The 27,016-nt window shown below is 44.4% G+C and overlaps 3 protein-coding genes across 6 annotated transcripts in view; 2 read left to right on the top strand and 1 right to left on the bottom strand.

The window, feature by feature from the left end:
* mob2a (MOB kinase activator 2a) overlaps nucleotides 1-8,967 on the top strand; it is a 48,504-nt gene extending 39,537 nt beyond the window's left edge. For all 4 annotated transcript variants that reach the window (XM_035418923.1, XM_035418922.1, XM_035418921.1 and 1 more), the window contains exons 2-5: nucleotides 3,238-3,398; nucleotides 4,376-4,469; nucleotides 6,515-6,639; nucleotides 7,118-8,967. In XM_035418923.1, coding sequence (XP_035274814.1) covers nucleotides 3,238-3,398; nucleotides 4,376-4,469; nucleotides 6,515-6,639; nucleotides 7,118-7,389 — 652 coding nt within the window. In that variant the 3' untranslated portion in view covers nucleotides 7,390-8,967. The remainder of the gene's footprint in view (nucleotides 1-3,237; nucleotides 3,399-4,375; nucleotides 4,470-6,514; nucleotides 6,640-7,117) is intronic.
* A 634-nt stretch (nucleotides 8,968-9,601) lies between these two features.
* Nucleotides 9,602-11,709, bottom strand: LOC118227104 (ATP-sensitive inward rectifier potassium channel 11-like). Its single transcript, XM_035417248.1, has one exon. The coding sequence runs from the start codon at nucleotides 11,519-11,521 to the stop codon at nucleotides 10,346-10,348; it is 1,176 nt and encodes a 391-aa protein (XP_035273139.1). The 5' UTR covers nucleotides 11,522-11,709; the 3' UTR covers nucleotides 9,602-10,345.
* Nucleotides 11,710-12,764: 1,055 nt separating this feature from the next.
* The window catches only part of otog (otogelin), a 65,884-nt gene continuing 51,632 nt past the window's right edge, over nucleotides 12,765-27,016 (top strand). Inside the window, exon 1 of the mRNA XM_035419518.1 lies at nucleotides 12,765-12,776. Coding sequence (XP_035275409.1) covers nucleotides 12,765-12,776 — 12 coding nt within the window. The remainder of the gene's footprint in view (nucleotides 12,777-27,016) is intronic.

Raw genomic sequence — 27,016 nt, forward strand, 5'->3', positions numbered from 1 at the left:
CCCCTCCCTCCTCCCTTACCCTGTCTCTCGCTCGCCCGCCCTCTCTCTCCCGCCCATGCTCTCTCTCAGTCTTGTGTGGAAAGAACTCTTCCATAAAAGGCGTGTTGTGCCCTCGGTTCGGAAAGTCCTGAAAATGGTGCTGAAGTGCCCCAAAGTCTCCCCAGTGAGGATTGGATGTGGCTGGGATTGGGGGGGGGGGGGGTGAAACCTTGTGCCCCCCAGGTGTACTTATCCCCATTATTAACGGCCCCACAGTGCGTCAGGCATCGAGTCACATCACTTAGCTCGCTGCCATTGGCCGTATAGAGACTGAGCGCTCGTGGGTAAAGTGGGCTAAAGGACCCTCACGCAGTTAAGTGTGTATTACTGGCCAGTGTTGAGCGCCTTTAGCTGCTTCATTAACTGCTTGGCTCCTGCGGGTGCAGTCGGGCCAGGCAGACGGGGCTCTGAGAAGCCTGGTCTCTGTGTGTGCGTGTGTGTGTGTATGCATGTGTGTGCGGGTTTGTGTGTGTGCGTGTATGTGTGTGTGTGTGTGTGTGTGTGCGTGTGTGTGTGCGTGTGTGTGTGCGTACGTGTGTGTGTGTGTGTGTGTGTGGGTTTGTGTGTGTGTGCGTGTGTGTGTGCGTACGTGTGTGTGTGTGTGTGTGTATGCATGTGTGTGCGGGTTTGTGTGTGTGCGTGTGCGCGTTTGTGTGTGTGTGCGTACGTGCGTGTGTGTGTGTGTGTGTGTGTGTGTGTGCGCGTGTGCGCGTGTGTGTGTGTGTGCGTACGTGCGTGTGTGTGTGCGTGTGTGTGTGTGTGCGCGTGTGCGCGTGTGTGTGTGTGTGCGTACGTGCGTGTGTGTGTGTGTGTGTGCGTGTGCGTGTGCGTGTGCGTGTGCGTGTGTGTGTGTGTGCGTGTGTGTGTGTGTGTGTGTGTGCGCGTGTGCGCGTGTGTGTGTGTGTGCGTACGTGCGTGTGTGTGTGTGTGCGTACGTGTGTGTGTGTGCGTGTGTGTGTGCGTACGTGTGTGTGTGTGTGTGTGCGTACGTGTGTGTGTGTGTGCGTGTGTGTGTGCGTACGTGTGTGTGTGCGTGTGTGTGTGTGTGCGTACGTGTGTGTGTGTGCGTGTGTGTGTGCGTGTGTGTGTGCGTGTGTGTGTGTGTGTGTGTGTGTGCGTGTGTGCGTGTGTGTGTAAGCGTGTGTGTGTGTGTGCGTGCCTGTATGCATGTGTGTGTGTGTGTGTGTGTGCGTGCCTGTATGCGTGTGTGTGTGTGTGTGTGTGTGTGTGTGTGTGTGTGTGTGTGTGCGTGCCTGTATGCATGTGTGTGTGTGTGTGCGCGCAGCGGCGGAGGCAGCGGGATGAATTCCAGAGCCCTCGGCTGAGGCAGCGCAGACGGAGCGGGACACGCAGAGAGAGGCTGCCCTAATCCCGCTGGAATGCTGGCGGCTCTCGCCTTATTAACTCCACAGCTACATCTGCATCTGTCCCTCTGAAGCTCCTCTGCTCTCCCCTGCCCTTCTTTTACCTGCTCTGCGCCTGCATGAGCGGCGTCCAGCATTGTGACAGGTAGAATATGTGTTGCATAAGTGTCTCCAAAAATAAGTGTGTACAGACTCCGGTAGTATCTATATGCCGGTATGTTGCTGGGTAGACTGTTAGTGGATTTCAGTCAGGCTTCTTTTTAAGAGCAATGCATTGTGTCTCCATTCAAATAAATCTGGGTTTCAACCTGCACCTGACTCTGAGTACTGCTGGTATTCCCCAGCTGTAGGGGGCGCTGTAGAGTGTTTCGTAAGGAAAGGCTGTTGCTGTTGGGATTGAGAGTTGAGCTGTGCTGGAACCCGAGTGGCACTGCCGGGCTGTGGCAGCTGTGGCTGTCAGTCACCAGTCACCGCAGGGAATTCTGGGAGCTGAAGCGCTCAGGCCTGCAGCTGGCACCGGCCTGCCGCGCGCGCGTGTGGCAGCTGTGGAGGCGTGCGTTAGCGCTCGTCCTGATGTCCTCAGCGGCGGCGTCTCGTCACGCACGCACACACTCCTCTCACGTGTTTTTCCAGGCCGACTGAGGGCTCGCGGGCGGCGGCTATGCCACGTGCCACGTAGCTAGCATAGCGTAGCGTCACTAGTCCTGCATCTGCTGCTGTTTGTTTGCCGGCATCGCGCGCCTCGGCACCTTGCTTTCCTGTCGGAAAAGCGGCTGGGGGGCGATCGTGTGCGCTTGGCTCCCTCGGGGGGGTTTAAGGCCCGGGGGAGGGGTTTTTTCCCGCTTGTCCCTGCGTGCGGCTTCGCTCTTGAAGAAGGCAGGAGCGTTTGTTTTAACGAGGGGGAAACGGAAGGGCCCGCTCTGGGAACGCGCGGCGGGGACATTTTTTATGTTTAAACAAAGAGGGTGTGGATCGAGAGGCCGGAAATCAGCTCAACAAAAGCGCCGTGAATGAATTCTGGGAGCGTTCCGCAACTCCCGTGTCCTCAAACAACCGACACGCTGAAGCAGAGCCAGAGGGAGCGAGGGAGCGAGGGAGAGAGGGAGAGGGGGAGAGGCTAATGAGGCTGGCCAGCGAGCAGCGGAGCCAGAGGAGCATTGTGGGCCGTGACCTGGGGCAGGTCCAGATCCACCGCTGCTCCTGCTTTCTGACACACAACCCAACATCCAGACCCGTCCTTTCACAGACGAGAGGCAGTTGGGCAGGGCTCTGCAGCAGCTGTGCACACAGGCTGTGGGCTAAAGACACAGGCCTCTCTGTGGCCGCCGAGCTCCAGCCGGCTGTTGCCGGGTCACGCTTGGGCTGAATAGCGTGCGAGGTAGCGGCTGTGGATCGGGTACAGTTGGCGTGGGGGCGTGGGGGGTGGGGGGGTGGGGGGTGATTTAGGGACCTCAGCCCTGCAGTGTCGACAGGAGTGTCACAATAGAAGAACAAGAAGACTTGTGCTTATGCTGGTGAATGAAATGATTTTTTTTGGAGGACTGTTGCCAGAACGTTCTAATGCCACCAGGCAAGGCTTAACTGAGTACACCTGGTGCTTCAAGCACCGCAGCGGGTTAAAAAGGCTGGCTGTGAATACCGGATCCCCAGAGGCAGCAGCATATTCAAATAAAACATTTAAAACACACATCCTTAGTTTAATCAGGTTAACCAGAGGCGAGACAGAAAGACACACCGCCCTGGAAATTAACCACCACCTCACGTAACGTTTAGAGCTTACTCTGCCAATGGTGTGTCCCTCGTGCTGACCCCGCCCTTCTCGTGCTCCCCGCAGGAAGTCGAAGACGAAGCCCAATGGGAAGAAGCCGTCCACGGAGGAGAAGAAGCCGTACCTGGAGCCCGAGCACACCAAGGTGCGCGTCATCGACTTCCACCCGAAGGAGCTGGTGGTGTTGCCCCGGGAGATCGACCTCAACGAATGGCTGGCCAGCAACAGTACGTCACCGGCTCGCTTGCCCCGGTTCATTAACGCTCGCGTTTGTACACGCGCGTGCAGAGTCAGACTGCCCTCTGGAGAAAAGATTACATCAGCGCTTCCCAACCCTCTTCCTGGAGACCCTCATGTGGCACCCCTGACTCTGCTAATTAGCAGCTCAGTGAGATCTCTAGCTGCTGACTGAGGTGTGCTTTGCTAGGAGTGGAGTGAGGACCTACTGGACGGTAGATCTCCAGGAGCAGGGTTTGGAATCACTGGTTGGCCACGCATTTTTATGTTTTATGTCTCTATCTCTCTGCTCCTGTCTTTTGGGCTCTCACTGTGATAGTTCCTATGCAGGGCAAACTAAGTTTTTCAAGTTTGCATTTTGCAGTGTCGCAATATTCTGGATGCAAAACTCAAAGGCACAAGTCAAAACCTGGCCCACAGTATGTATTACTAAGCTAAGTCAGGCTTACAGTATGCAAACCAGTACGACTGAAGTTCTGTAGCCAGCGAGTTTTATTCGATCGAAGCTGGGTTCATTTTAAAATTAATGTTCAAGCTGCCCCGACAAAGTGAAGTAATTTAAATTCATTGTAATCTTAATTGAGCTCTAACTGTTCATTCAGTTTACATCTTTTTGTCCAAAGTGCAGTCTTAGAGACTCTGGTAGAGTCTTGTGGTAGGCATTTAATACCGCAGTGAGCTCCTGGATTTATGGCGTAGCACAGTGATGTTTGTGTAAGAGGGTAAACGTGTTTCAGTGTGGTTGTCTTTGTGTTTGGCCCCCATCCTGTGTGCTGGTCTGATGCCACATGGGTGTTAAAGTGGGGTTTCTCTCAGTGTTTCCTGTACGGAGCAGTGTCAGCTTATACGTGGGTCAGATGACGGAACCCCCTCCCCAAGTGAAGCCAAGTGGTCACATGACCTTTGTGGCCTGATATGATTGGCTGACTCTGTGCACTTCTGTTTCCATTGCTTCTCGCCCTCACAGCGACGACCTTCTTCAACCTCATAAACCTGCAGTACAGCACAATCTCGGAGTTCTGCACCGGGGAGACGTGTCATGCCATGACTGCGTGTAGTACGTGAGTACCTTTACTTCCCCGCTTCCTGTGAGCCCGAGCGAGGCGGAGAGAGCTCTGGCATGCCCCCACGGCCCGCCCCACGGCCTGCCCCCACGGCCCGCCCCACGGCCTGCCCCCACGGCCCGCCCCCACGGCCCGCCCCATAGCCTGCCCCACGGCCTGCCCCCACAGCCCGCCCCACGGCCTGCCCCACAGCCCGCCCCCACGGCCCGCCCCCACGGCCCGCCCCCACGGCCTGCCGCACAGCCTCCCGCTCGGGCCGCTGAACGCCCCTCTCTGAACACCAAACCCCCGGAGGATCCGCGAGCCGGTCTTTGTTCTCCAGAAGAAAGTTAGAGCCTTTAGTGGCATGCTCCCTGGCTATTCATCTCCCAGGCTTTGGGGGGGGGGGTGGGGCAGGTGTGAGGCCCGCACACGGGCCGGCTGCTCCTCCTGCTGTCTCTGTGTGCGCTGAAGCGTGTCCTCAGCGTGAGCGAACGGGGAACCCCACAGCAGGCTGCGTCAGACGAGCCGGAACACATAAAATCATCCTCCTCTTCCTGCTCGCAGACGGCCGCGCGCACGGTTAACGCCGCTAATGAAACACGCTCTTTGGCGCTAGCTCAGGGACAGACGACCCTGGAGGAAGCGATGATCCGGACTGCGCTGGACCCCGCGCACTCGCAGAATCACGGGCGGTGCGCTGAAATCGGGCACGTTCGCGGCCGTGGAGCGAACGCGCCTTCGCCCGACTGGTTACCCCGGTCAGGGCCGCGCCGGCTCAGAGAGAGGCCTGCTGACGTAAACCTGGAAAAACCAGATCAGCGGCAAATTAAGAGCGCGCTTTCCGCACACTCAGCACTTCAGGAAACGAGAGGGAGAGGCAGTGAGGGGAGCGTGCTTCTGTAAGGTTTATACGCGCTTTCTCCCTGTGGAGTGCTTCTTGTCTAGACTCCCACTCTTTCAGCAGAGGCTTTAGATTTAAAATGGATCAGACTGGATTGTATGTTGAGTTTAGGTGTAAGTAGGTGGTGTTCTGCGGTGGGGGGGATAGGAATCCGATGAGGATGGGAATGTACGGTGTCTGGGAATGCGGCAGCCGCCATTGCGCCCCGTCCCGTCAGTATTGGGGACAGGATCGGGCCCCAGGCAGGCGGAGATGCCCCTCCCCCGTCCGCTTTCTGCACTCCCTGCCGCTGTTGCTTGTCTATGTGTGCAGCGTGGAGTCGGAGCTGGAGGAATTTTACCCCCACCTGAGCGAGCCTCAGCCCAGCCATTCCCTCCCAGACCCGGCCTTTCTGTCTGGGTGCATAAATAACAGCACGGCCTGGGTCTGATACAGTTTTGGGAGGTGTGAGGTATGTTGAGGGGTGGTGCAGCTCCTCCAAACGGGTGTGTTTGGACTGGGCTTTTGGTTGACTGTAGACTCCACAGCAGCGGTCCTGTCAGTAGGAGTGGCCCAGTCAGCTCTGGTGTGAAATTTGGCTCTCTACTGCCCACTGCTGGCTCAGTTTGGGTAGTGGAGATCAGTGCGATCACAGTTACTGGAGATGAGAGCCGCCCAGCCGTAATTACACCACAGTCTGAAGTTCCCTGCCTCTCCTTGCCCCCCGCTGGCCGGCTGCTTGCTGTGTCTGGCCTCTTCCTGCCTGAGCTGAATCCCCACCTGCAGGGGGGGTGTCTGTGCAGAGGGGAGTCAGTCTGCATTCCAGCACTGTCCCCCCAGCACTGCGCCTCCCCAACTCTCTCACACACTCCCACACGTGCACACGCACACACACGCAAACACTTTTCACAATTATGAAACACGCAACTTTTTCACAATTGTGAAATTAGGAAAATGGAGGGTGCTTACCCAGATCCAGTCAGAGAGTGAGTGCTTTGATTTAATGGGAACAGCGAGTGAATGATGTTGAGGCTTTAACATGTCTGCCTTATCTGTGGGAGTACACGGGCTCAGGCACAGCAGTGGCTGCGCACACCGCTCATAACGGTATGCATGTCTGGAGGGCTGGCATTCTAGAAAATTCCGTTCTGACCCTCTAATGCCCCGCTCTCTCTCACAGGATATACTACTGGTATGATGAGAGGGGGAAGAAGACCAAGTGCACAGCGCCCCAGTATGTCGACTTTGTTATGAGCATGGTGCAGAAGCTTGTGACAGACGAAGAAATCTTTCCCACAAAATATGGTGAGTTTGTAGAAGCAGTCTGTCCCCTTGTGGTCAGTCTGAAACACTGCAACTGATAAAATATACAGACCTTCAATTTACCCAAGAAACACTTACCGTCTCTGATACCTTTATAAATGAAAAGTGGTTCAGCTAACAGCAAAGTGATAATTATCATTAATTAAATTACATTTATTCAGCAACATCAATAACATTTTCTTAGTCAGAAAATTATACACAATTTCACAATTATTTGTAAACACTTAAATTATCGTTTAAAGTAACCCTGCATTTGTTTGTGAAATGAATTCTAAACAATATCCAGTATATGATTTTTACTGGATATATTACTTTACTCACTAAATGCAACACATGTAGAGACTTCAGCAAAAGTCTTTTGCCCTCCATGATTGTGGATTGTTAAATCATGTGGAAGGTCAAAGTGCACTGACTCTCCTTAAATGGTTCTCCCTCTCCTTCTCTCTCTCCCCCCCCTCAGGTAAGGAGTTCCCGAACTCGTTTGAGTCTCTGGTGAAGAAGGTGTGCCGGTACCTGTTCCACGTCCTGGCGCACATCTACTGGGCCCACTTCGGCCAGACGGTGGCCCTGGACCTGCAGGGACACTTGAACACTCTGTACACGCACTTCATGGTCTTCGTGCGGGAGTTCAACCTGGTGGACCCCAAGGAGACGGCCATCATGGACGACCTGTCCGAGGCCCTGAGCGCCCCCCCCTCCCCCACCGCACACAACCACGTGACGGAGAGATGAGCCGCCGCCCGCTGCCCAGCGTGGAGGGGACGGACTTCAGCCCGGGGCGTGGCCAGGACTCTGAGGCCACGCCCACAACACCGCTACCACCAGGCGCCGCCAGCAGGGGTCAGTCACGCCAGCAGGAATTGGCGTTAGCTTTTCCCCAGGGCTCATCCTGCCTGCCTGCCCAGCCTTTTAAGTAGGAATCAACCATGTGGTGTTTATTTTTTTTTTGTTTGTTTTTGTTTTATTTTCATTTTTTTCCTGTTTGATTTGTTTTGTTTAAATGTTGTTCTGGTTTTCAGGGGGCCGGGGTTTGTTCACACTCTTTCTGTCTCTCTCCCACTTCACCTACAAACAATCCAGCAATGGGACGGTGGCTCCGCCCCCTTTTTAACATACTATCATGTAATGGTATTATAAGGTATTACTGAAAAAAGAGAAAAGTGTGACATTTTAAGCGTAGTGTTCCCACCGTCGCCCGGCGGGACGCCCCGCCCTCCCGCGAGGTGTGGTGTTGATTCCGCTCTTGTTCTCCTGATTGTTTGGGGAGAGTCCCAGCCCTCCTGAGGGCCCCTCCTGCTCAGGACGAGGGAGGAGCTGTCACCTCTGCAGCAGTGCTGGGAAAAACGCTGTTCTCTTTACGTTAGCATCGCCCTGCAGTAGCGTAGCCCTGCTCCTAATGCTCCAGTCTAACAAATCCTGGCCCCCCTCATTTAATAGCCAAGCTACTGCTTTAGACGGGGAGTCAGAGAGCTGATCGCGTCTCATTAGGTCCCTCTGTGAGGATAAGAAGTCCAGCGGTGGACGCAGGACTGGCGGCGTTGCCAGTTCTGTAGGCTGGGGGTCCTGTGTGATTTTTCTTTCTTCCTCTGTGGTTTCTGACCTCCAGTGCAGCTGGGCCATGAGGACAAAGACATTGCCATTGTCTGCTGATTGACAGGCCTGTTTCGGCTGTGCTCCAGGTCAGGTGGTGGAGGACGAAACGTGTCCCCATGCCCCCACACCCCCCCACCCCCGCCCAAAACAAGCCTCCCCCAAAACCTCTGCACCCTCCTGGGGTGGTGCTAGTCCAAGCAGACTAGAGGTAGTGCTTAGAAAGGAGGGCTGTGGAGGGCCTCAGGACGACTTCTGAAACAAGGTTGTGTTGGAATCAGCCCACTGTCCTGTTGGAGCAGAATGCCCCCCCATCTTAAGGACATACCAATCTTGGTTTGGTTCATAATCATTTTTAAATGGTTTAAAAGGTTAGGACTTATTAAAGTAATGGAAACCCTGGAATTATATGCAGACTTAACAAGCTATGTAATTAAGCTAACCACATTGAGAGAGTAAAGTTGACATTTGACAGTAGATTTTCTCGAGATAGGAGATTGTATTGGGATTGGGGTTTCTGTCGGGATAAGGGGGTTATATCGGGATAGCCTCCATTGTGGAGGGTGGATTTCTTTTCCCATTATTTATTTTTGTTTGACATTTGCAGGGTTCTTCATTTCTCGCTTTCATTTTTATGTATTTTAATTATCTAAGTTAAAAGCAATTAAATATTTTAAGCTCTGCAAATTATAACCTAATAAAAGAAAAATGGCACTTCAAGCTCCTTTGTGTTAAATCATTGATGCATTCTTGAATCGGGTGCACTGCGACAAAGAAAATAACTTTTTTACCTCCATATGTGGTGTGTATAGGTTTTAATGACATCCGGTTTTAATTTTTAATTCCTCTGGATGGACTGTTTTCAAAACCGAATTGCTATTGCATATCTATTCCGCAAGGGGGCAGGAACTCAAGGTAAGCCAATGTTAACATAAAATGTGGCAGTTCCACCATGAATCCAAACGGTGGAATTATCGTATTGAAGAAAGAATTTACATTTAAAGTTGTGTGTATTGTAAGTAACATGTATTTTCAAGAGCTGTTATTTCAGTCATTATTTATACCCTGAATAACGTGTATAGCGAAAGTTTTTTTATTGTTGTATTTGGAGACTTAAAATGAAAATGGAAAACGGAGTCCTGGACACGCAACTGGGATGCTTAATCGCAAGTCAGAAAAAAACTGATTAGTGCTGATTAGTATGTTTCTTGTCGATGATATAAATGACAGCCTGAGAGAATAACATTTTATTAAATTTTATTAAAAAACAAAGAAAAAAACTACAGTATATTTTATATTGTAGGTTACATGGTGCTACAGAGATATAGGCTCTGCATGAAAAGCAGGTGAAAAGCAGTAACATACCCTAATAGGATCTAAACTTATGTTTAACAGACATACCATTTATGCTATGTCTGTTTATGTTGAAATAATGTTGAATAATGAAAATAATGTTTAGACAAAATGCAGCCCTCGCAACATTAGATTCTATTTTTTTCTATATTTATTAGATTCATTTCACTGGAGAAATGCTTCTATTTATACATTATTATTTATATACATACCACACCCATAGCATGCTTTCTAACAGGTGTTGATGACTTCTTTCCTACATGTTCATACCACGGGCAGATAACGTTTGGGCATATGAATGAAGGCCTTTGTAATATAAACTTGGTTCATTGTCTAAGACATGCCCGATTATGTTTTACTTCTAGTTAACTGGTCGATCGGTATTTTACTGTTCTAAATGAAAATATGAGTAACTTTCATTTGCAAAGAGCCGACAGCAGATGTGTTACACAATTCAGGCAATTGGGCACATGCATTTAATTGCATTCAGTACAGAATGCATTTCAGTGTGAATAGCGAAAGTTCACGCGCAGGATTTTCCCCCCTCAGCCATATGGTAATTCAAGTGTTACACATTATTTGCAGTATACTACTGCACAAATTATTATATAAATATAAACGGTAATGTCGCATATCATGTGTTTAGACGCGCGGACGCTATTTATCATATTAAAAAGCAAAAACAAAAAAAATCTTGCTACAAAAATGTTCAGGTTCCAGGATTTACATCGTAACAAAAGTGTTCTCAAATAACATTACCAGTATGTCGGTTGGGCAATGCTGTTTTTTCACGCGGCGAGACCAGTTTGCGTTTCCTGATGGTCCCTCTAGTCCGTAGTTGACTTTCTTTAGAATGAGCAATGCTTCCCATCTCATCGAGTTTCCTCGCACTGCAGCTAGGAGTTGGCACGTCAACCGTGCCCCCAAATTTAGAATAATCCACAGCGTACATGCCGTCATCTTCCGAGACTGTTGGCACAAATCTTCGCCCCCAAAATATCTCCTCCGACAGGTACGATGTCCGAGCTTGGGTTGTGATGCCAGTTGTTTCAACCACACCTTCCAGCACGACAACGACCTCTATGTCCTCATGTTGCAAGTCGAATTCTGAAAGATCGTAGAGGGGACTATTTTTGTCAATGATGTGGCAAATAATAAGAGGGGACACTAAAAATATGCCGTTCGTCCCGATCGGATTGTCCATCTGAATATCTATTTGGTCGAGGGGGACCATCTCTCCCTCGTTAGTGAAGGTCTTTCTGATCACCTGCATTCTGACCGCGGCGCTGATAATCATGCTTTTTCGGAGGTCCCCAAGTCTGATCATGAAGCACAGCTTGTTGTTTCTCAGGGCAATCACCGCATGCTTGCTGAATATAAGCGTCTCCGCGCGGCGACGGGCTTGAGCGGTTTTCATGAAGATGCACCCGAGCATGACGGCATTAATAATCAAACCCACGATGCTCTGAACAATAAGTGTAATTATGGCAGAGAGGCACTCTTCCGTGACCATGCGACCCCCGAAACCGATAGTCAGTTGCACCTCCATTGACAACAAAAATGCCGAAGCAAAGGAATCGACACTTGTGGCGCACGGGATGAAATCCTGACTTTGCTGATGTAGGTCCCCATGCGCAAAAGCCACGAGCCACCAAATCATTCCGAACAGCAACCAACTGCATAGATAAGACATCGTGAATATTATAAGTGTATAAATCCATCTAAAATCCACTAGAGTGGTGAACACATCCTGCAGAAACCGCCCTTGCTCCCTGATGTTCGTATGGGCCACATTGCATCTCCCGTTCTTGGCCACGAACCGAGCCTTTCTCGTCTTGGCTGTACATTTAGGCTGTAGCACATCCTCTGCCAAACGTGTGAGCACGTAGTCGTCAGGAATAAGCTCTTTTCTAGACAACATATTGGGCCCATTCTATAAACAAGACAACTTTACTTTCTCATGAGTCATGTAAAGGACCAAGACTACCACGGGACAGGCTTTTTGCGCTCTCTGAATGGCGTTTACTCTTCCTCAGTACTTCAAGTGTCAGCTGACTTACGGCAAATGTTGTCCACTGAAGGTACGTGCCCCCTTTCCGTTGCCAGATCAGCTGCAGCGTGTCCAAAAGAAGGCTCTACTTTCAGCAAGCATTTCAGCTGTCGCTGCTAGTCACCGCAGAAGGATAGTAAACAGTAGCCTAGGGCCTAACTCAAACCGTCAAAATAAATGTTATTGATATAGACTGCATGCGAGTTAATCAATAGATTGTCACGATCATTCTTTAAAATGTGTAATTTCTGGGGAAAGACCGCAAGAAATTTAAAATCGTTCACAGCTGACCCAAAGGGAAATCGCTGTGGAGCGCGTCCGGTAACCTCCAGTAGAAAGTAAAATTAGACTATAGGGCTCAGAGCCACGGGCGCGTGATCTAAGGCTTGCTCTGCTAACGAGTTAAGGAGAGAAAAATAATACTCACCGAGAGAGGTAGACTAAATGACTTGGAACAGGGGTTAACAGCCATGTCTTTATTTTAGGCTATTTCAAAGTCAAAAGGACTGAAACAATGGCTTCATCAAGCAAGCATCACCTTTTCATTTATAATAATAGCAAACTACAAATGCAGTTCTGTTATTTAACCACGTGTTGCACTTGCACAGGGAGGAGTTAATCTCTCTGCCTTGGGTTGCTCAAGTTCCCAGCTGCTATCCCTTCCTCTGCTATAATCAATCAGATCCAGTCTATAGAAACCAAATGACATATGAACTATTTGAATCTACAAACCTTAGCCAGATCAGATAAAGGAATTTTGTGGATTGTGATTCTTAAGTCTATATTTAATTACAGCTTTGCATTGCATTGTAGGAAAAAGGGCGCCGGTTACTTACTTGCCAAAATGCCTCTAAAATGGTTCATTGTTTATCTAATGTTCCATCGTTTGTTGTCTGAAATCTCCTTATTTGGACTCAAATTCTGTTAATCTTCATTGAAGATCTCGGTGTTATGGTAGTTTAAAGGAACATTAGAGCATTGTGGCTTTAGAGGACTGCACTTGCCTGCAAACCAGACATACCAAACCCCTATTATATTCAGAACAGTAAATGAGGCTTGGCATTGCTAATGCTGGCTACATTTTGGCACTGGGAACATTCCCTCCGTGGGAAAAATGGAGACACAGGTGAGCCTACAACAATTTCGGATACAATTGTTAAATGGTTAAACAGATTGTTAAACAGTTCTGGAACTAGTGACAATGCATGGTCATCGTCTATATAGAGAGTAAATAGGTACGATGGAAATGTGTGAAAAGTTGTGCAATATTTAACTGCTAAGGTAACCGTGGTGTGAATCACAGAACCTGTTATAACTTACTTTACAGTTCAGAATAAAAGTACTTAATTTGCGAACGTGTCCGTTGGAATTACTTGGAACTTCCTCTGCATAGAGCCCAGCTATGTATTGTTCAACGGAAGCAAATAGCAAAGTAAAATTACACTGAAAAAGTGGTAAATGGTATCAGAGCTGTAAAATCAAGTGCTGTCGCTGTAACTGTTTGATACTTTCCTATAAAGCCACCTGTAAATGGGCAATAAGAAGATACCATGTCTAGACCGTAGTCTATGTAGTAAAACGGCAGGACGCCCGAGATCCCTGTCCAAGGTGCTGACGCACAACATAACGCACACCTCATTCTTCCTTTGACACTTAAATGTATGTAATGATAGATGGGAAACGGACCTCGATTTAACTACCCCCATAAAACGAAGACACGTTACATTTCTTTTTGGGAAATGCAAGCTCTATGTAGTTTTCTTTAAGACAGGGGGCTCCCATGGGGATCTGCCATCGGGATCTGCTCCGGCCCGGCGAGCCCGGTTCCGCAAGAGGCATAAAACAAATGGCGGTTTTTCTGCACTAATGCCCGCGTCCGACTAAGTCTCCCATCCCTTTGCCGCTATCACATCGATGACACAACGCAGCACTTAGACTTAAATTAGTTAGACAGGGTTTAACGGCCCAGCGATCTCTCCATTCGCAATAAGGAACTTGGCTGCACGTCCGCTTGTAAGTAGGCCTAATTAATTTATCAGACGCTCTTATCCAGAGAAACTTACAATGTAAGAGAAACGTGAGATGCAACATCTCTAAAGTAACCTAGTATACGAGTACAAAATTAACTGTGCAATCTATTAACCAGCATTCCTTATTTTAAGAAATCATATTAAATACCTTTCCTTACCCCCATGGGAAAATAATTTTGATTATTTTGAACATATTTTACTCAAATCTTGCTTACTTTTTTATATTCCTTTAAGGAATAGGTCAGCCATTACAGAGAGGCAGTGACTCACATGTGCAGATCATAATGCCCTGTGTGATTCCGTCTGCTTAACACAACTGTACAACTGCAGTCTCTGAACGGGCCAAATTGAACAGGGGTCGGTGAAATGTGACCGTGCTCGGATAGTCACAGGGACGTCTTTTAATAGCAGCTGAGCTCGGAAAGCATTTTCTCCCACCGGATTAACTCCGCATGCCTGTCCCGTCTGTAATGCGCCAGTAACACACCCTGCGTGTCTCAAATTTAGCGCACAAGGCGGACCCTGACGGCTCTGTGGCGGAGATCCTCACGTGACCTGAGACAGGTGAGTTCTGTAAAACCATGCGATCGCCAAAACAGGTGAGTTGCGTGATGTCATTGTGTGCTGTTATTTCAGATCAAAATGGAGAACAGATTCTCAGCTCTGCTCGTTGAATTTTTTATTGGGCCTGGACACATACACACTTGTAGTGATACACACTGTGTGCAGTTTAGCACTTTAGATTAGCTCCACACTGCCTGGAGATGCTGAGTCAGCTACAGGGAAAGAGAGTCCAGAATGCGATGAAGGAATGGCGGCTATTTAACCAGCATTAACACCTTCTGCAAGAGAAAGATGAGAGCGAGCAGCTGGCTATTTGGAGTCACTGGCAATTTCCGGCTCGCTGATGTCATATTTCAGCCCTGTCTCTTATAACACACAGCGAGAGAGGGAGGGAACATTATGGGAGTGCTGGAACTGGGCAGTTATGGGAGTGCTGGAACTGGGCAGTTATGGGAGTGCTGGAACTAGTGCTGGGGTTTTACCCCCCCCTCCCCACACTCATTCCCCAGAGCATACACCCCAGTCAGGGGAAATGCAAGGTTCCCACACTTATCTGTGCCATCAAATCTGGGACCTTTCATGTCTTCCAAATCAATGTCCACAAAAACTGCACAATGGGCTACATCACAAGTTTGCTATAAGCATTAATTAAAGCAATATAAAATGGCCCCAATTTCACAGAAAATCTATGTAATTCCTGGGTTCATTCTTTCAAACCATTTTGATTTAGTACAATGTGGATACTGATCCATGATGCCTTGAAGGGTGTCATTTATGTATGAAATATAGACGTGAAGCTTTAAAGATGATAGTAAAATTTATCAACAAAATAAAGCAAACACTTTAGAGAACCTCAAGATTTTCTAGGAGCATGGGTATGTTGTAAAGAGTCAACATACCCATGCTCATGAAGTCAGCCAGAGACAAGCAAAGAAAAGAAAATAGAACTCAACAAGAAGACCAAAACTATTTGACAGCTCAACATCCGGAGTGGTCTAAAAAAACCAGGCTAACATAGACAGTTGGTGAGGGAACATGATTCCCCTGATTCCCCTGAACTGGGTCTCAGGGACCGAGCTGTCAGAAACAATGGGATTTGGCCCTTTCTTGCCATAATCACCTCAATTTGAAATGTACTTGTACTCTGACGTCGCCACTACTGACCTCTAAGCTTAGCAAGACACACATCAATACTGCAAAAATCCATAAATACAATATACTTGCATTTGTATGCGAAATCCCTCTGCCTTCTATTGTCCATTTTCTTGGCTGAGTAAAATGTTCTTCTTCACACGCAAATACAGAGCAGAAAACACAATGGCTACTGGGAAGGGAAAGCATGGAAAAGTCTTCTTTGTACAGTAGTTTGTTTTTTAGTCCACCCAAGAACGTGGTGATAACTTCTAGTGAAATCTTGCATTCTTACCTTGTTGCGTTCTTGGGTTTGGAACACACTTGATCACTTGACCATTTTGCTTGTGTACCTGCTAGACGCTCTAGATAGAACACAGATTTGAAACACAGCCAGAGTGAAAAGATAAAGGGGGGGGGGGGGGTTGAGTCCAATTTTGTTTCAATGAGAGATGCCTTCTAAAATTAGGGGAAAAAAGCTTTAAAAATGAAAGGTATGAAGACCAGACTTTGGGAATGTTTACATCAGCGTCATTGTCAAGGCTTCATTATGCCTATTTATTGTTGGAGCAGATAGGCACTATGCCAATTTGTTGCCTTGACAACATGTAATTAAATAATTTGATAAAGTTAATGACAGCAAGCTTTCATCTTCTCTGACTTCACTGGTAATCTTTCAGCACAGCTTAAATGCTGAAGGCCTCAGGAGAGTGAAATTAGAGGTCAATTATAAATAAACAAAATTCAGACATTGCTGACACAACTTGATGTGGTGGAAGATTGAGACATTTCCCAGTGTTGCATTCCTCAACTTCCTGTTGAAGCTCATGGAAAGTAAACTTATTCTTTCTTCTAGCCCCCAAACCCCAGTGGACCTAGAACACTAATCATAGCACATGTCAGCGTTCAGAAATAATTATATCTTGCTAAAACTCACACAATATTGAGGCTAGGGTTCTTTGTACAGATTTAAACCATCTCAATAAGTCAATGGTCACTAAAAGTGCTGCAAGTCTGTGGGCTGTTCTGTGGAATTGTACAAAAAACGAAGTTACATGAGGCATTTTAGAAAACAAATTACACCCACTTTTTCATAAAATATTCAAACTAATTTGGCTAATGTGATTATTTAATAATACCAACTTTTTTGACTGAAAACTAGCAAATGATGAAAATCAGGACATTTTGGCTGTTGTCGGATAAATTAATACTGTGCAGCCATTCCAAAAGGAAAACATTTTTTCATAGATTCAAATATGAATTGCATTTGAAGTAAAATTCTGTGCTTAAATTGCATAAAACTTAAGGAATAAGGACATCTATATACTGTATTTAACAAATCATGAATGTGAATGCTATAAATTCATCACTGCCCTCTCTAGGCAGTTTAAGTAATTGCAATTTGTTAACCGTTCTCGTATGATGTCAACCGATACGCTCTTTTCTGCTTTGCTCTTGAAACCAGCTGAGTTTTTTTGTGTTGTGCTGATGATGACAAGATATTTTCTTGGGAGTTATATGCTCAATAATTTCTTACCTTGTTTTATAAAAGCCACTTTTATGTCTGTGTCTATTTTGTAGAGCTTCCTGCAACAACAGAAGACTTGACCTGGCGTTCCAGGGCCTCGATCTCAGCAGATAAGTTTGCTTATGGCTTTAATAACTGCTGCCATTAACAATAACGTTTTCACAGCATAACCATGAAGGCTTTTGAAGGTTTTGTAATCTTGATCAGTTAAATTGACATATTCTGTTCTGCCGGAGTATATTTTTAACTACAAGCTTACAGTGACAGTATGTTAATTAAGTCAAAATTCAACCCTGCAAAATTACCATCTACTCTCCATTCATAGAAAAGATAGAATCCCTCCTGTCGGTCCCTGCTGGAGCTGAACAGTGCAGTTTCCAGCTCCTCCTGTAGCCTGTGCATCTCCTATAGAGCTCTCCCGCTGTAGAAAGAGCAGTCTCCACAGGCCTGCCCCAGCACAAAAGCAGGCGCCAGGCTTTTGGGTAAGGGAAGAGCACTCTATACACCCAGCACACACAGAATCACGTCACAGGCCTTTCACTTCTTTTATGAGAGGGGCAGGCCTTCCCCCCCGGGGGACCCCGCTCCAATCAGGCCTCACAATGCCCCTCTACCCCGCGCTGCGCCCTCCCCGGGTCCTCCCGGCCTCCTCCCGCTCCGTCTCTCACACCTAGTTCACATTACCGCTAATGAAACCCTCCGCACAATGCCGGGCCCTGTCTCTGACACAGAGATTTTTATCGCCCGGCTCTCCATGGGAGTCCTGCTCACATGCTACAGCCATCGGGTCACTTCCTGTCTGACATGTGACCCGATTCAGAGGCGCTTCTTGTACATGTCTGTGGCTTTCAGACGCTTGTCCCATTTTTTTGCTAGCATTAACTGGGGTCTAATGTGGAAACCAGAGGGAATCCAGAGGTATTCCTTTGTAAGAGCTTTCTCCCGTAGAGGTAGATTTGCACATTAATTCTGTTGCTACACTCAGCACAAGCATGAAGTAGTCCATTCTCCTGCATTTTCTCCATTCAATTCCCCTGTGATGATTTGTTAAGTATAATGATTCTTCACGGGAAATACACACAAAAAGGTTTTGGTTTGTCAGAAAGAATCCCAAAGATGACATATCAAGAAAAGAAATCTGTCATGAGGGAACGCCTGAAGAGAATGAGATCCTGACAAAAATAAAAGCCATAAAACTTACTGCAGGTACCTTACATGCCTATCCTGCAGCTACATGTCTTACTGACCCAGATAGTACAACAGAATTTGTTTGCTTCAAACCCTTGTTATTAAACCATCTGGTTATGTGTACAATGCAGTGTGTGAGAGGCAGTGGTGGTTGGTGAGCTGGGAACTTCCCCTTAAACTGATTATTGGTCTCAATCTGTTTCATTTTCCTTGATTATCAATACAGGGATTAATTAATTCATAGAGTACTCAATACCATCAGATATAGCCACCTCTCCTCAATTAGGCCATTTAGCAAGTAATTAAATTATTTATTACTTTATGCAAAATTGTGCACATTTTATCAACATTATCTGTGGATACATGTAGACCTCTTCCTCCTCCGCTGTCACACTCAGAGAATATTCACGGTAAAAATCTTCAATGTGCAGATTTTGAACAATCTTGAAGCCCAGGTTTTTGTTTCACATGAAGTGAAGAAGCTGTGTGTTACATGATTGATTAGTCAGATCATTGGCACACGTGTTAGTCAAGGCAAATTAATGAAAGTAGGCTGAGACCAATGATAAGCTAAAAAGGAAAAATTTCAGCCCCACCAATTTTCAGCTCACTAACCGCCACTGGTGAGATGTTTAATGTATAGTTTGGAATGTTCCACAATTAAATATCACAAAATTAACTAACTCTTTTCCACAAAAAACCTGATCAAATGAAATTTCATATTTAATTTTCTTGTTCTGAACACATATTTATAATGGGCATTCGCTGTTGTTATCATCTTTTTCTTTATTAATATGATGTAAATCTAAAATGCAAATGATCAAAGCAGTTAACAGGAACTTTTTAATTGATTCATGGCACTAAAAACAAATATACATGTCATACAAAACAAACATTTAGCTTTACCTCCTTCTGCAATACCCACAGCGAGTTGTGGAAATTGTGGAAACTATAATGAAAGCCTGTCCTAAGCAATATCATCCCTTCAAAATTTTCTCACTGCTCGCTGCTCTGTGGAGAGATAAACTGTGTATAATGCCTGGCATCATACTGTAGATCAGAATGTGTGGGGCACTCCCTGTAAAATTGGGCCAGGGCAATAAATGCTGTTGGCAAGAAAAGAGGAACTGAACCAAACAAGACCAGATAAGCCATATTCTTCAGATCTATTGCAGTTTCCTTGTTGACAGTGCACATGCCTTTTCATGCCAATGCTTGACTTACTGATTAACATCATGATCAACAAGCATTTACTTAAATTGTGAGATAGCATATCCCTCCGCTTCCTTTACAGAAGGGGAATTCTCAGTCAGCTCTCTTCTTTTTTTCCTCAAAGGGAGCAAATAAAAAAAGCTGTTAAAGGCAGCCTACTGAGTGTTGCTCAAAAGGAACAGAAGCAGACACGTGGATGGGGCAGATCAGAATCAGTTTGTCAGTATTTTTTTTGTCATTCTTTATTAATTTTGGACAGCCCAACCTACACAGCTAATGTGTTCACCTAAATATACCTGGTAGGATAGTACAACAGGTCTGATGAAGACAATGAGCGATACCCAGGTTCATTGCCAATCAACCTCAGCTGTGTATGTCTGTGCACATGCTCTGTCCATGGTCCTGAAGGTTTTCCTGGTTTTGGGTCAAACCGGAAAACTCTTACAGCAGCCAGTGTGTGCACCACCCCCAGTTCTGAGAATAGGATCCCTTGTGGCCTCTTGCAAGTAGAACAGTAATTCTGATTTAAGCATTTGTAAAGCCTTCACTGAAAGTTCAACAGACAAAAACCAAAGCTTCTGAGGCAGGTTTTCAACCTGTTCTCTAATCCATGTAAGCACATTTATGATGCATTTTAATTTGCATGTATTTATTTAGCAAATTTTGTTAAGTCTAGTGTGATATACAATATACAGTAGAATATACAATAAATTAGATTCATTCCACTCAGTCTAGATGGGAAAAAAAAAAAAAAAATTTTTTAATGGAATATAAATATTTATAGATTCTAAATGATGAAAATTGAATTTATCTTTGTGAAAATTAAATAATAACAATAATAATGCCAAAGAGGAAATGAAAGAAGTGTAGTAATAAATATTAAGAGTAAAAAATGTAATTCTGGTGAAAATGACCAAAGCTGGAAATTCTGCAGCAACATAAAAATACTTCAGCATAAGTGCGTACATTTTCAATAAGGTCCATTTATACTGAACACATGTAACAAAAACTTTCAGTAATTGAACATTAATTCAAATTTCTAACTGCAATCGTGTTCTTTAATACACTGACTCATGGCACATTGGCACCACCTACTGAATCCTTGCAGTATTGCACCATCTTGAATTTCTTACCAGCTTCGTGCAACATCAAAATCTGTTCCATCTGAACAAAAGACGAAAGCAAAATCCACTTTTGAAAAATAAAAATAAAAATAGCCTACACAGAATATTATGGAATAGTTCACACCTCTGTGAGCAGCAAAAGACAACTCACTCACCGTGGGGATAAAGGAAGACCACAAAAATTGAGGAAAGTAGGCTACCCTGCTTTATAAGCCGGAAAAATTGAGCCGCACCCCCTTCCCCTTTCAAATCTGGAACGATTAGCCGCATTTTTAAAAGATTACAAAAGGCATGAAGAGATTCAGAAAACTAATTCTGCCGCAAATACCCCACTGGATGAAATTTCAGAAAGAGTTGGCCAGGACATGAAACAGCAGTTCTGCGGGACAATGGGTTGTCTATCCCCGGCTCGGTGTTGGGCTGAGCTGCGCCTGTCTGGGAGGGTCAGCCGCCCCAGCTCGGGCACCCCTGTGATCCCGGAGTGCCGGATTTAACGCCGCAAATGCTGCTCTGTACCGGGCTGCCGGTTAAACCGGCTTAAAGGGGCTCCTGTGCTATTCTCTGGAGTCAATGGCTTCTGTCTGCCACAAATGGTTAACTGTGCTCTTAAAATATCCACGCTCAGCGTTGCTCAAGACAAGGCTACGCTGTGACGCGGTGTTAAATGCTGAGGCATTTAAGCCCTAACCTTAAAATGTCACCACAGGTGTACAGGCTTATTAGAGGAATTGTCTACCAGGGCCTCTGTTTTTGGGTGGGCTGTCAAGATCTACTTAGCTTGTAACAAAAAATCTAAATAGTAATATATATTCTGAATATAAAAAGATTGTGCCCTTATTTACCTTTGGTGTGTAAACAGAGATCCATAGTTACATTTACATTTAATTGCATTTAATTAACTGTATTCATAAAGGTTCTGCACACATCATTTAACAATGAGGCTAAATATATACATGTTTCAACGTATCATTTTGAACATCATCCTGAACATGATCTTTTTGAAATGTCCATTAGTATTCATCTTTTACCTGATTTGTTGCTCCGCTAGTTTTATATTTTTAGTTTTATCGTGTTGTTTTGTTCATTTTATCTCATTGTTATTGTCTGGAAAGTTTTTTCTGCTTGAAGTACTGAAAAGCACTACGTAAATAATAATAATAATAATAATAATAATAATAATAATAATAATAATTCCTGGTGTGGTGACATGGTGTTACAGTGTTACAAACTGTTAACACTCAAAAGAAGAAATAGCAGCATCCCAGGGATATGAGCTCATATGTCTTTGGAAGGGTGCTACAGCAGGATTAAACAGGGAGCTCCACTCCCATCGCTGAGTCAAGTTCTGCTCTCAGAGGTCAGAAGAGATCAGTACTCATTATAGAGCTGTCAGCAAGGACAAAGCAAACAAGTCACAAGCCTTACGGTAAGTGTCTATATCAGTGCATGATTCATAGCACCCTCATTCATCAGAGTAGAAACACTTAATCGATGTGGAAACATAGGGAACGGTGTACATGTCCCACCTGAGACACTGCCCTGTATGATCTCACCGGAATGACTGAACCTGCATGTCTATCCAAAACGATCTTCGAGATGTAGATTTCATAAATCAGATCCCCTCTGCCCCTACTCTCGCCCCCAACAGTCCACAAATCATGTTGTTATAATTCACTTATTTCACAGATGCTCTGAAAAGATTTTTCTGTGAGAGGAAGAGAAATAATTGTTGTCAGTAGACCCCCTGGCTGTTTACAGTTTGTATGCATCTGCGAGCCCACAGACTAGCACTTTTCTCTGAGATATAAGAGCTGAACTGAGGGGTACCCACTCCACACCAGCTCTCACTGATTCTCTTCTGTGACAACACAGCATGATCCATACCTGCTGAAACCCTGTAAAACTGAGAAAATTAAAGTTACAATAAAACATTTTGTTTGCTTTACTCTTCCATTTTTAGGCCTCATTCTTTTATTTACGTCCATCCCCCTCCCTTTTCCCAGACTGGAATTCCCAGTTATCGGCCATGCTCATTACTGCAGCCTCCACTATGCACATGTTCTCCACCCAAAGGCGATGCCAAGCCTCTGCTTCTTCTCACACCAGTCTATGAACTGAGAGTGCACAGAACGGTCAGAGGAAGACCCTCCATATGCAGGTTGTGCAAGCTGGGGTTAGGGGGGGTGGTGTCTGATTGATAAGCAGGGGTAGCTGGTGAGTGATGAGCCATTCCAGTAAAAATTAATGTACAGTTAAATATTTTCAATGTTAAATCAACTCTTACAGAGTACATATGGCCCTACTCTGGGTTCATACATGTACTCTGTTAGAGCTGAATTAGCACAGGACGATCTATGTATCTCCCAAATATGGCCTTGTGAAATTGTTCTAAACAAGACAATGAAATATACATAAATACATAAACAGCATTGCCCATGTTTATACGAAAATAATGCAGTGAAATATAATAACATTATACACACAACGTGGCCATCTTTGTATTTTCCATGACTAATCTTATAAGTGATATTAAAGTAACATTCTGAGATATAAAGCAATAACGTTTAAAGCAATGCAACAGGAAGCTTCATATGCTATAAATAATCCAGAGCCTTCTACACCAAAGGCAGATGTAGAAGTAGAATAATTATCTATTATTTTGTAAGAAGAAGAAGAAGGAGAAGAAGAAGAAGAACAATAATAATAATAATAATAATAATAATAATAATAATAATAATAATAATAATAATAATTGTGGTTATTATTATTATTATAAGGATATGACCCTGGATGTAAATCTTAATTGATATACCTTGTCCTAATGTAAGCATATTTGCTATTGTTATGGAAATAATACGTAATGTAATAAACTTTTTTTAAATAAAAAATGTCTCGTTAAAAAACCAATGGGGTTTCGTTTTCTTCACCTGCAGATTTTCTGATTCAAATGTTCAACTTTTTATAATAATAAATTAAATCCAATTCAATATGTAAATATCTAATCCCGACCCTGCAATAAACTGGTTGAGAGCAACAGTCTATTATAATGTACACTTTAAATACATTTTTAATTAAATATGTGTATTCTAAATTAAATTCACCTGGTCGCTCTCATTGGCTTGTCTAATATCTGAAACGATGTGATGGTTATAATAAAAATATTTTGCCAGTCATATCTGAAATCTAAGCAATGAAATTCAAAATAAATGTTTCAAAATAATTATAGTTGTTCTGCAATCATTTATTTGTTAATGCTTGACCGTCTACACGTCCTGCTTGTAGAAGGTGCAGCCAAAGTCCAGTAATCTTCACAAGATGAATTATTAATGCCTCTGTACCAAGTATCAGGACCTGCGTGTTATACAGTGATAAGAATCTGTATATCTGCGCAGAGTATTCTCAGCTAATGCTCGTGAGCAAACGACTGTAGGCCTATTAATTCATTAATTGTCATTTGCACTGAAATACAGCAATGGAGATGCAGTCGCGCTGTTATATAATATCAGTGTAATCATAATCGATAATTTGAGAAACGGGTTGTATTTACATCAGTCCAAATCCCCATGGCCCTTAGATATAACTTTAAGTCTGGGTCAAGATTCAAACGAATTATATATATTTTTTAAAACGTCACATATCCCTTGAGGAAAAGTAAGAGTTAAACAGCTCGCGCGCACCACTGTGCTTGAAGACAACGCCACATTCCTCTGGAAACGCAAGCGGCAGTAAAAGGTTACATCCTTTGAAAAAGAAACCATTTGAATCTCATAGTTTGTCTTGAGTGAGACAAAATGCAAACCTTACACCAGAAAACGGAATGCCCACTGTTATATTTTATTGTACCAAGTGTGTCTTGTGTTTCAAACTCGATCAATCCACGGCATGCTGTCTTTCAGGCTGAAATAACTATATAAGATTGTTACACCTGTCTGCGTTATTAGCATCTAACTTTGAATCTTCATAAAAATTCACATTTTTTTTTATTTTTAAGTTTTTCAATTTGAGATTATTAGGCGTTGAAAACCAGAACACGTATATGAATGTCTCGTTCCTTGTCCAGTGGCAGAAAGGTAACTCTTCAGGGTTCTTAGTGAAAGCAGTGAACTCAATGAACAGCGAACTCCCTCATTTACATACACCGGGTTTACCTGTCTGAATACATTATGCAAATAAGATGGAATGGTCATTCTTTAACTAAGGAGCAATGAAGCGCTGAGATCTTACACAGAAGTGAGTGAGAAGCGATGTGAACAACCAACCTCCCGAAAATGTACAAAATGTGTCTTTGGTGCAGATAATTTTCTTTTTTACTGGCGGGGGAGAAGTTGATTCCGCTCAAGACGTGGGACATATGAATCACGAATGGATCCTAATTTAGGTCTCGCCATAAAAAGAAATTTGTATTTTTTATTATTTTATTTCATCTTAATATATCAAGGTAAGTCACTATGTAGCCTAATTATTGTTTGCATTTGGTTGTTTGTCTATTTAATTGTTTAAAGTTGATTTAAATACATGTGTCTTTTTTATTTCCGTTGTGCAGCTAATAAAAATCGAAAAAATTCTGATAGGCTATGTTGAATAGTAGGTTCAAGTAAGTTCTGCATACGTATGCGTTGTAGAAAATGACTTTGATTTTTGACATTAACTATACAGTTGCACATATCTCCGGTCTATGCTGTGTGTGTGCGCGGGCGCACGCGCGCGCGTGTGTGTCTATAAAAAATATTTATAGACATATTTTTTTTACTTTTTCTAAAATTTGCAGCGCTTATTTCCTGGAGTTTTGACAGTGTGAACTTCACTAACTGGCATGGTCACGGGAAGTAAGTTAATCTATTTACAGAGAATTGTCAACCGGTTCTTTCAAGAGAACTGTCAGAGAGAACTGCTTGAATATCTTATATATGAAATAGGTAGGCTACTAGTGGTGTTGTCTGTAGTACTGATAGCTATAAATAAATCTTCTTCCTTTTCTTCTTATTGTCATTATTATGTTATTGTTGTTGCTGTTGTTGTTACTAATTGTAGCCGCATTAATAGTAGCCTAATTGCTAGGCCAACGTATTGATACAGGTTGTAACAACAACATATATTTCTAAAAGTTTGTATGCTACAATTTCTATGATCTTTGGTATCTATTACTTAGGAAGTCTGTGGTTAGTTTTATTATTATTTTTCTTTTTGTAACACAAATATCACATGTTTGGCTAATGGCCTATTTATATACAATAATTATTATGGTTTTAGCTATATTCTGGTTCTATTTGGAAACGTTTCTATCTTTGCGAGGTTCCTAACGAAGTATGTGCGCCTCCTGCGCAGCAAAAGGGCCAGTTACCTGCAAAGAACAAACCGTGCCTTGTTCTCTCTTTTTTCCAACAGCAAAAGCAGCAGTATAATGCTGCCGAAAGGGGATACTGGTTCCCATGCAGCGCAGGTATGAGAGTAAAGCCGCAGATATGAAACGTTGCATTGAATGAGCACTCCAAATGCTTAAAGCGCGTGCAAAACCAAGGCTTGTGTTAAACAGCCTGACACCCAGGACCACTTAGAAAGTAGGCCCATCGTAAATTTGAACGGAAATTAAATTATTTAAATACGACATCTCCCAGGTTTGCCTTTATCGTAATGCACTTTAACAGAGCTGGTAAGACCTGAACCTGTTATCCTTTTAAAGTTGTTTTGAGGAGTTCAATAATTCAAATCAGCTTTTTTCTTTCTCCCATTGTGGAATATATATTACTGTGCAAACTATTTATAATGGATTTAAAGGATTGTTGCCATCCCTTTAAGATGCCAAATTCACTGAGCTAGTTTACATGACACCAGTAGCATTTTCTCATTGGAACATAAAGCCACAGAACTTTTGTTTCCCTTTCATCCTTATCACTCATCACATCGGATTACATCTACATATCGTCATTGCGATCATGTAGCTTTCTTTCCATTTCACTGATAGGGACCAAGGTGTGAGAACTGAGGTAGGTCAGCAAACTAATAGTCCTTACGAAAGATATAATGACAGACAGATAGCTGTCTTACTAAATAAATAAATAAATACAGCACGGGAACCTCCAGTTTCGGACGTGTTTATCATGAGCCACAAGGCCTGTTAATGAGTACTTTCATGACTATATTAAGCTTGAAGAAGAAATATAAATATTAAATCTCTTATCCTCACTCAGAAGATGTTTATACATATTTATACGAGCTTAACATTTGATGAAGATGCATTTAAAAACAGGAATGTTGCAGAAGGAATGCACTAATATCCTAACCTTCCTAGTGTAGAAATTTAAATTGCGGGCATATTGTAGACTGAAACCCAGTTCTCTGCTTCTGAGCTTTGTTCAGGGGACTGTTTTTTTTTGGGGGGTGGGGGTTGGGGCGAGGGGGGGCTGGAGGTGGATGAAAAGCTCCCCAGCATTTCAGTTCCACCCAAGCAGGTTTCAGGTGTCTGCGGCTGAAAACTGGGGATTGTTTAGTGCCGGGCTGTGTACGCACCCCAGCTGGAGCGCAGCATTAGGCTCGGGGTATAGGAGCACTGTGCAAGGGATGCTCAGAGCAGGGGGCCCGGGACCAGGGA

This window comes from Anguilla anguilla, chromosome 5 (genome assembly GCF_013347855.1).
Source record: "Anguilla anguilla isolate fAngAng1 chromosome 5, fAngAng1.pri, whole genome shotgun sequence".
Lineage (NCBI taxonomy): Eukaryota > Metazoa > Chordata > Actinopteri > Anguilliformes > Anguillidae > Anguilla > Anguilla anguilla.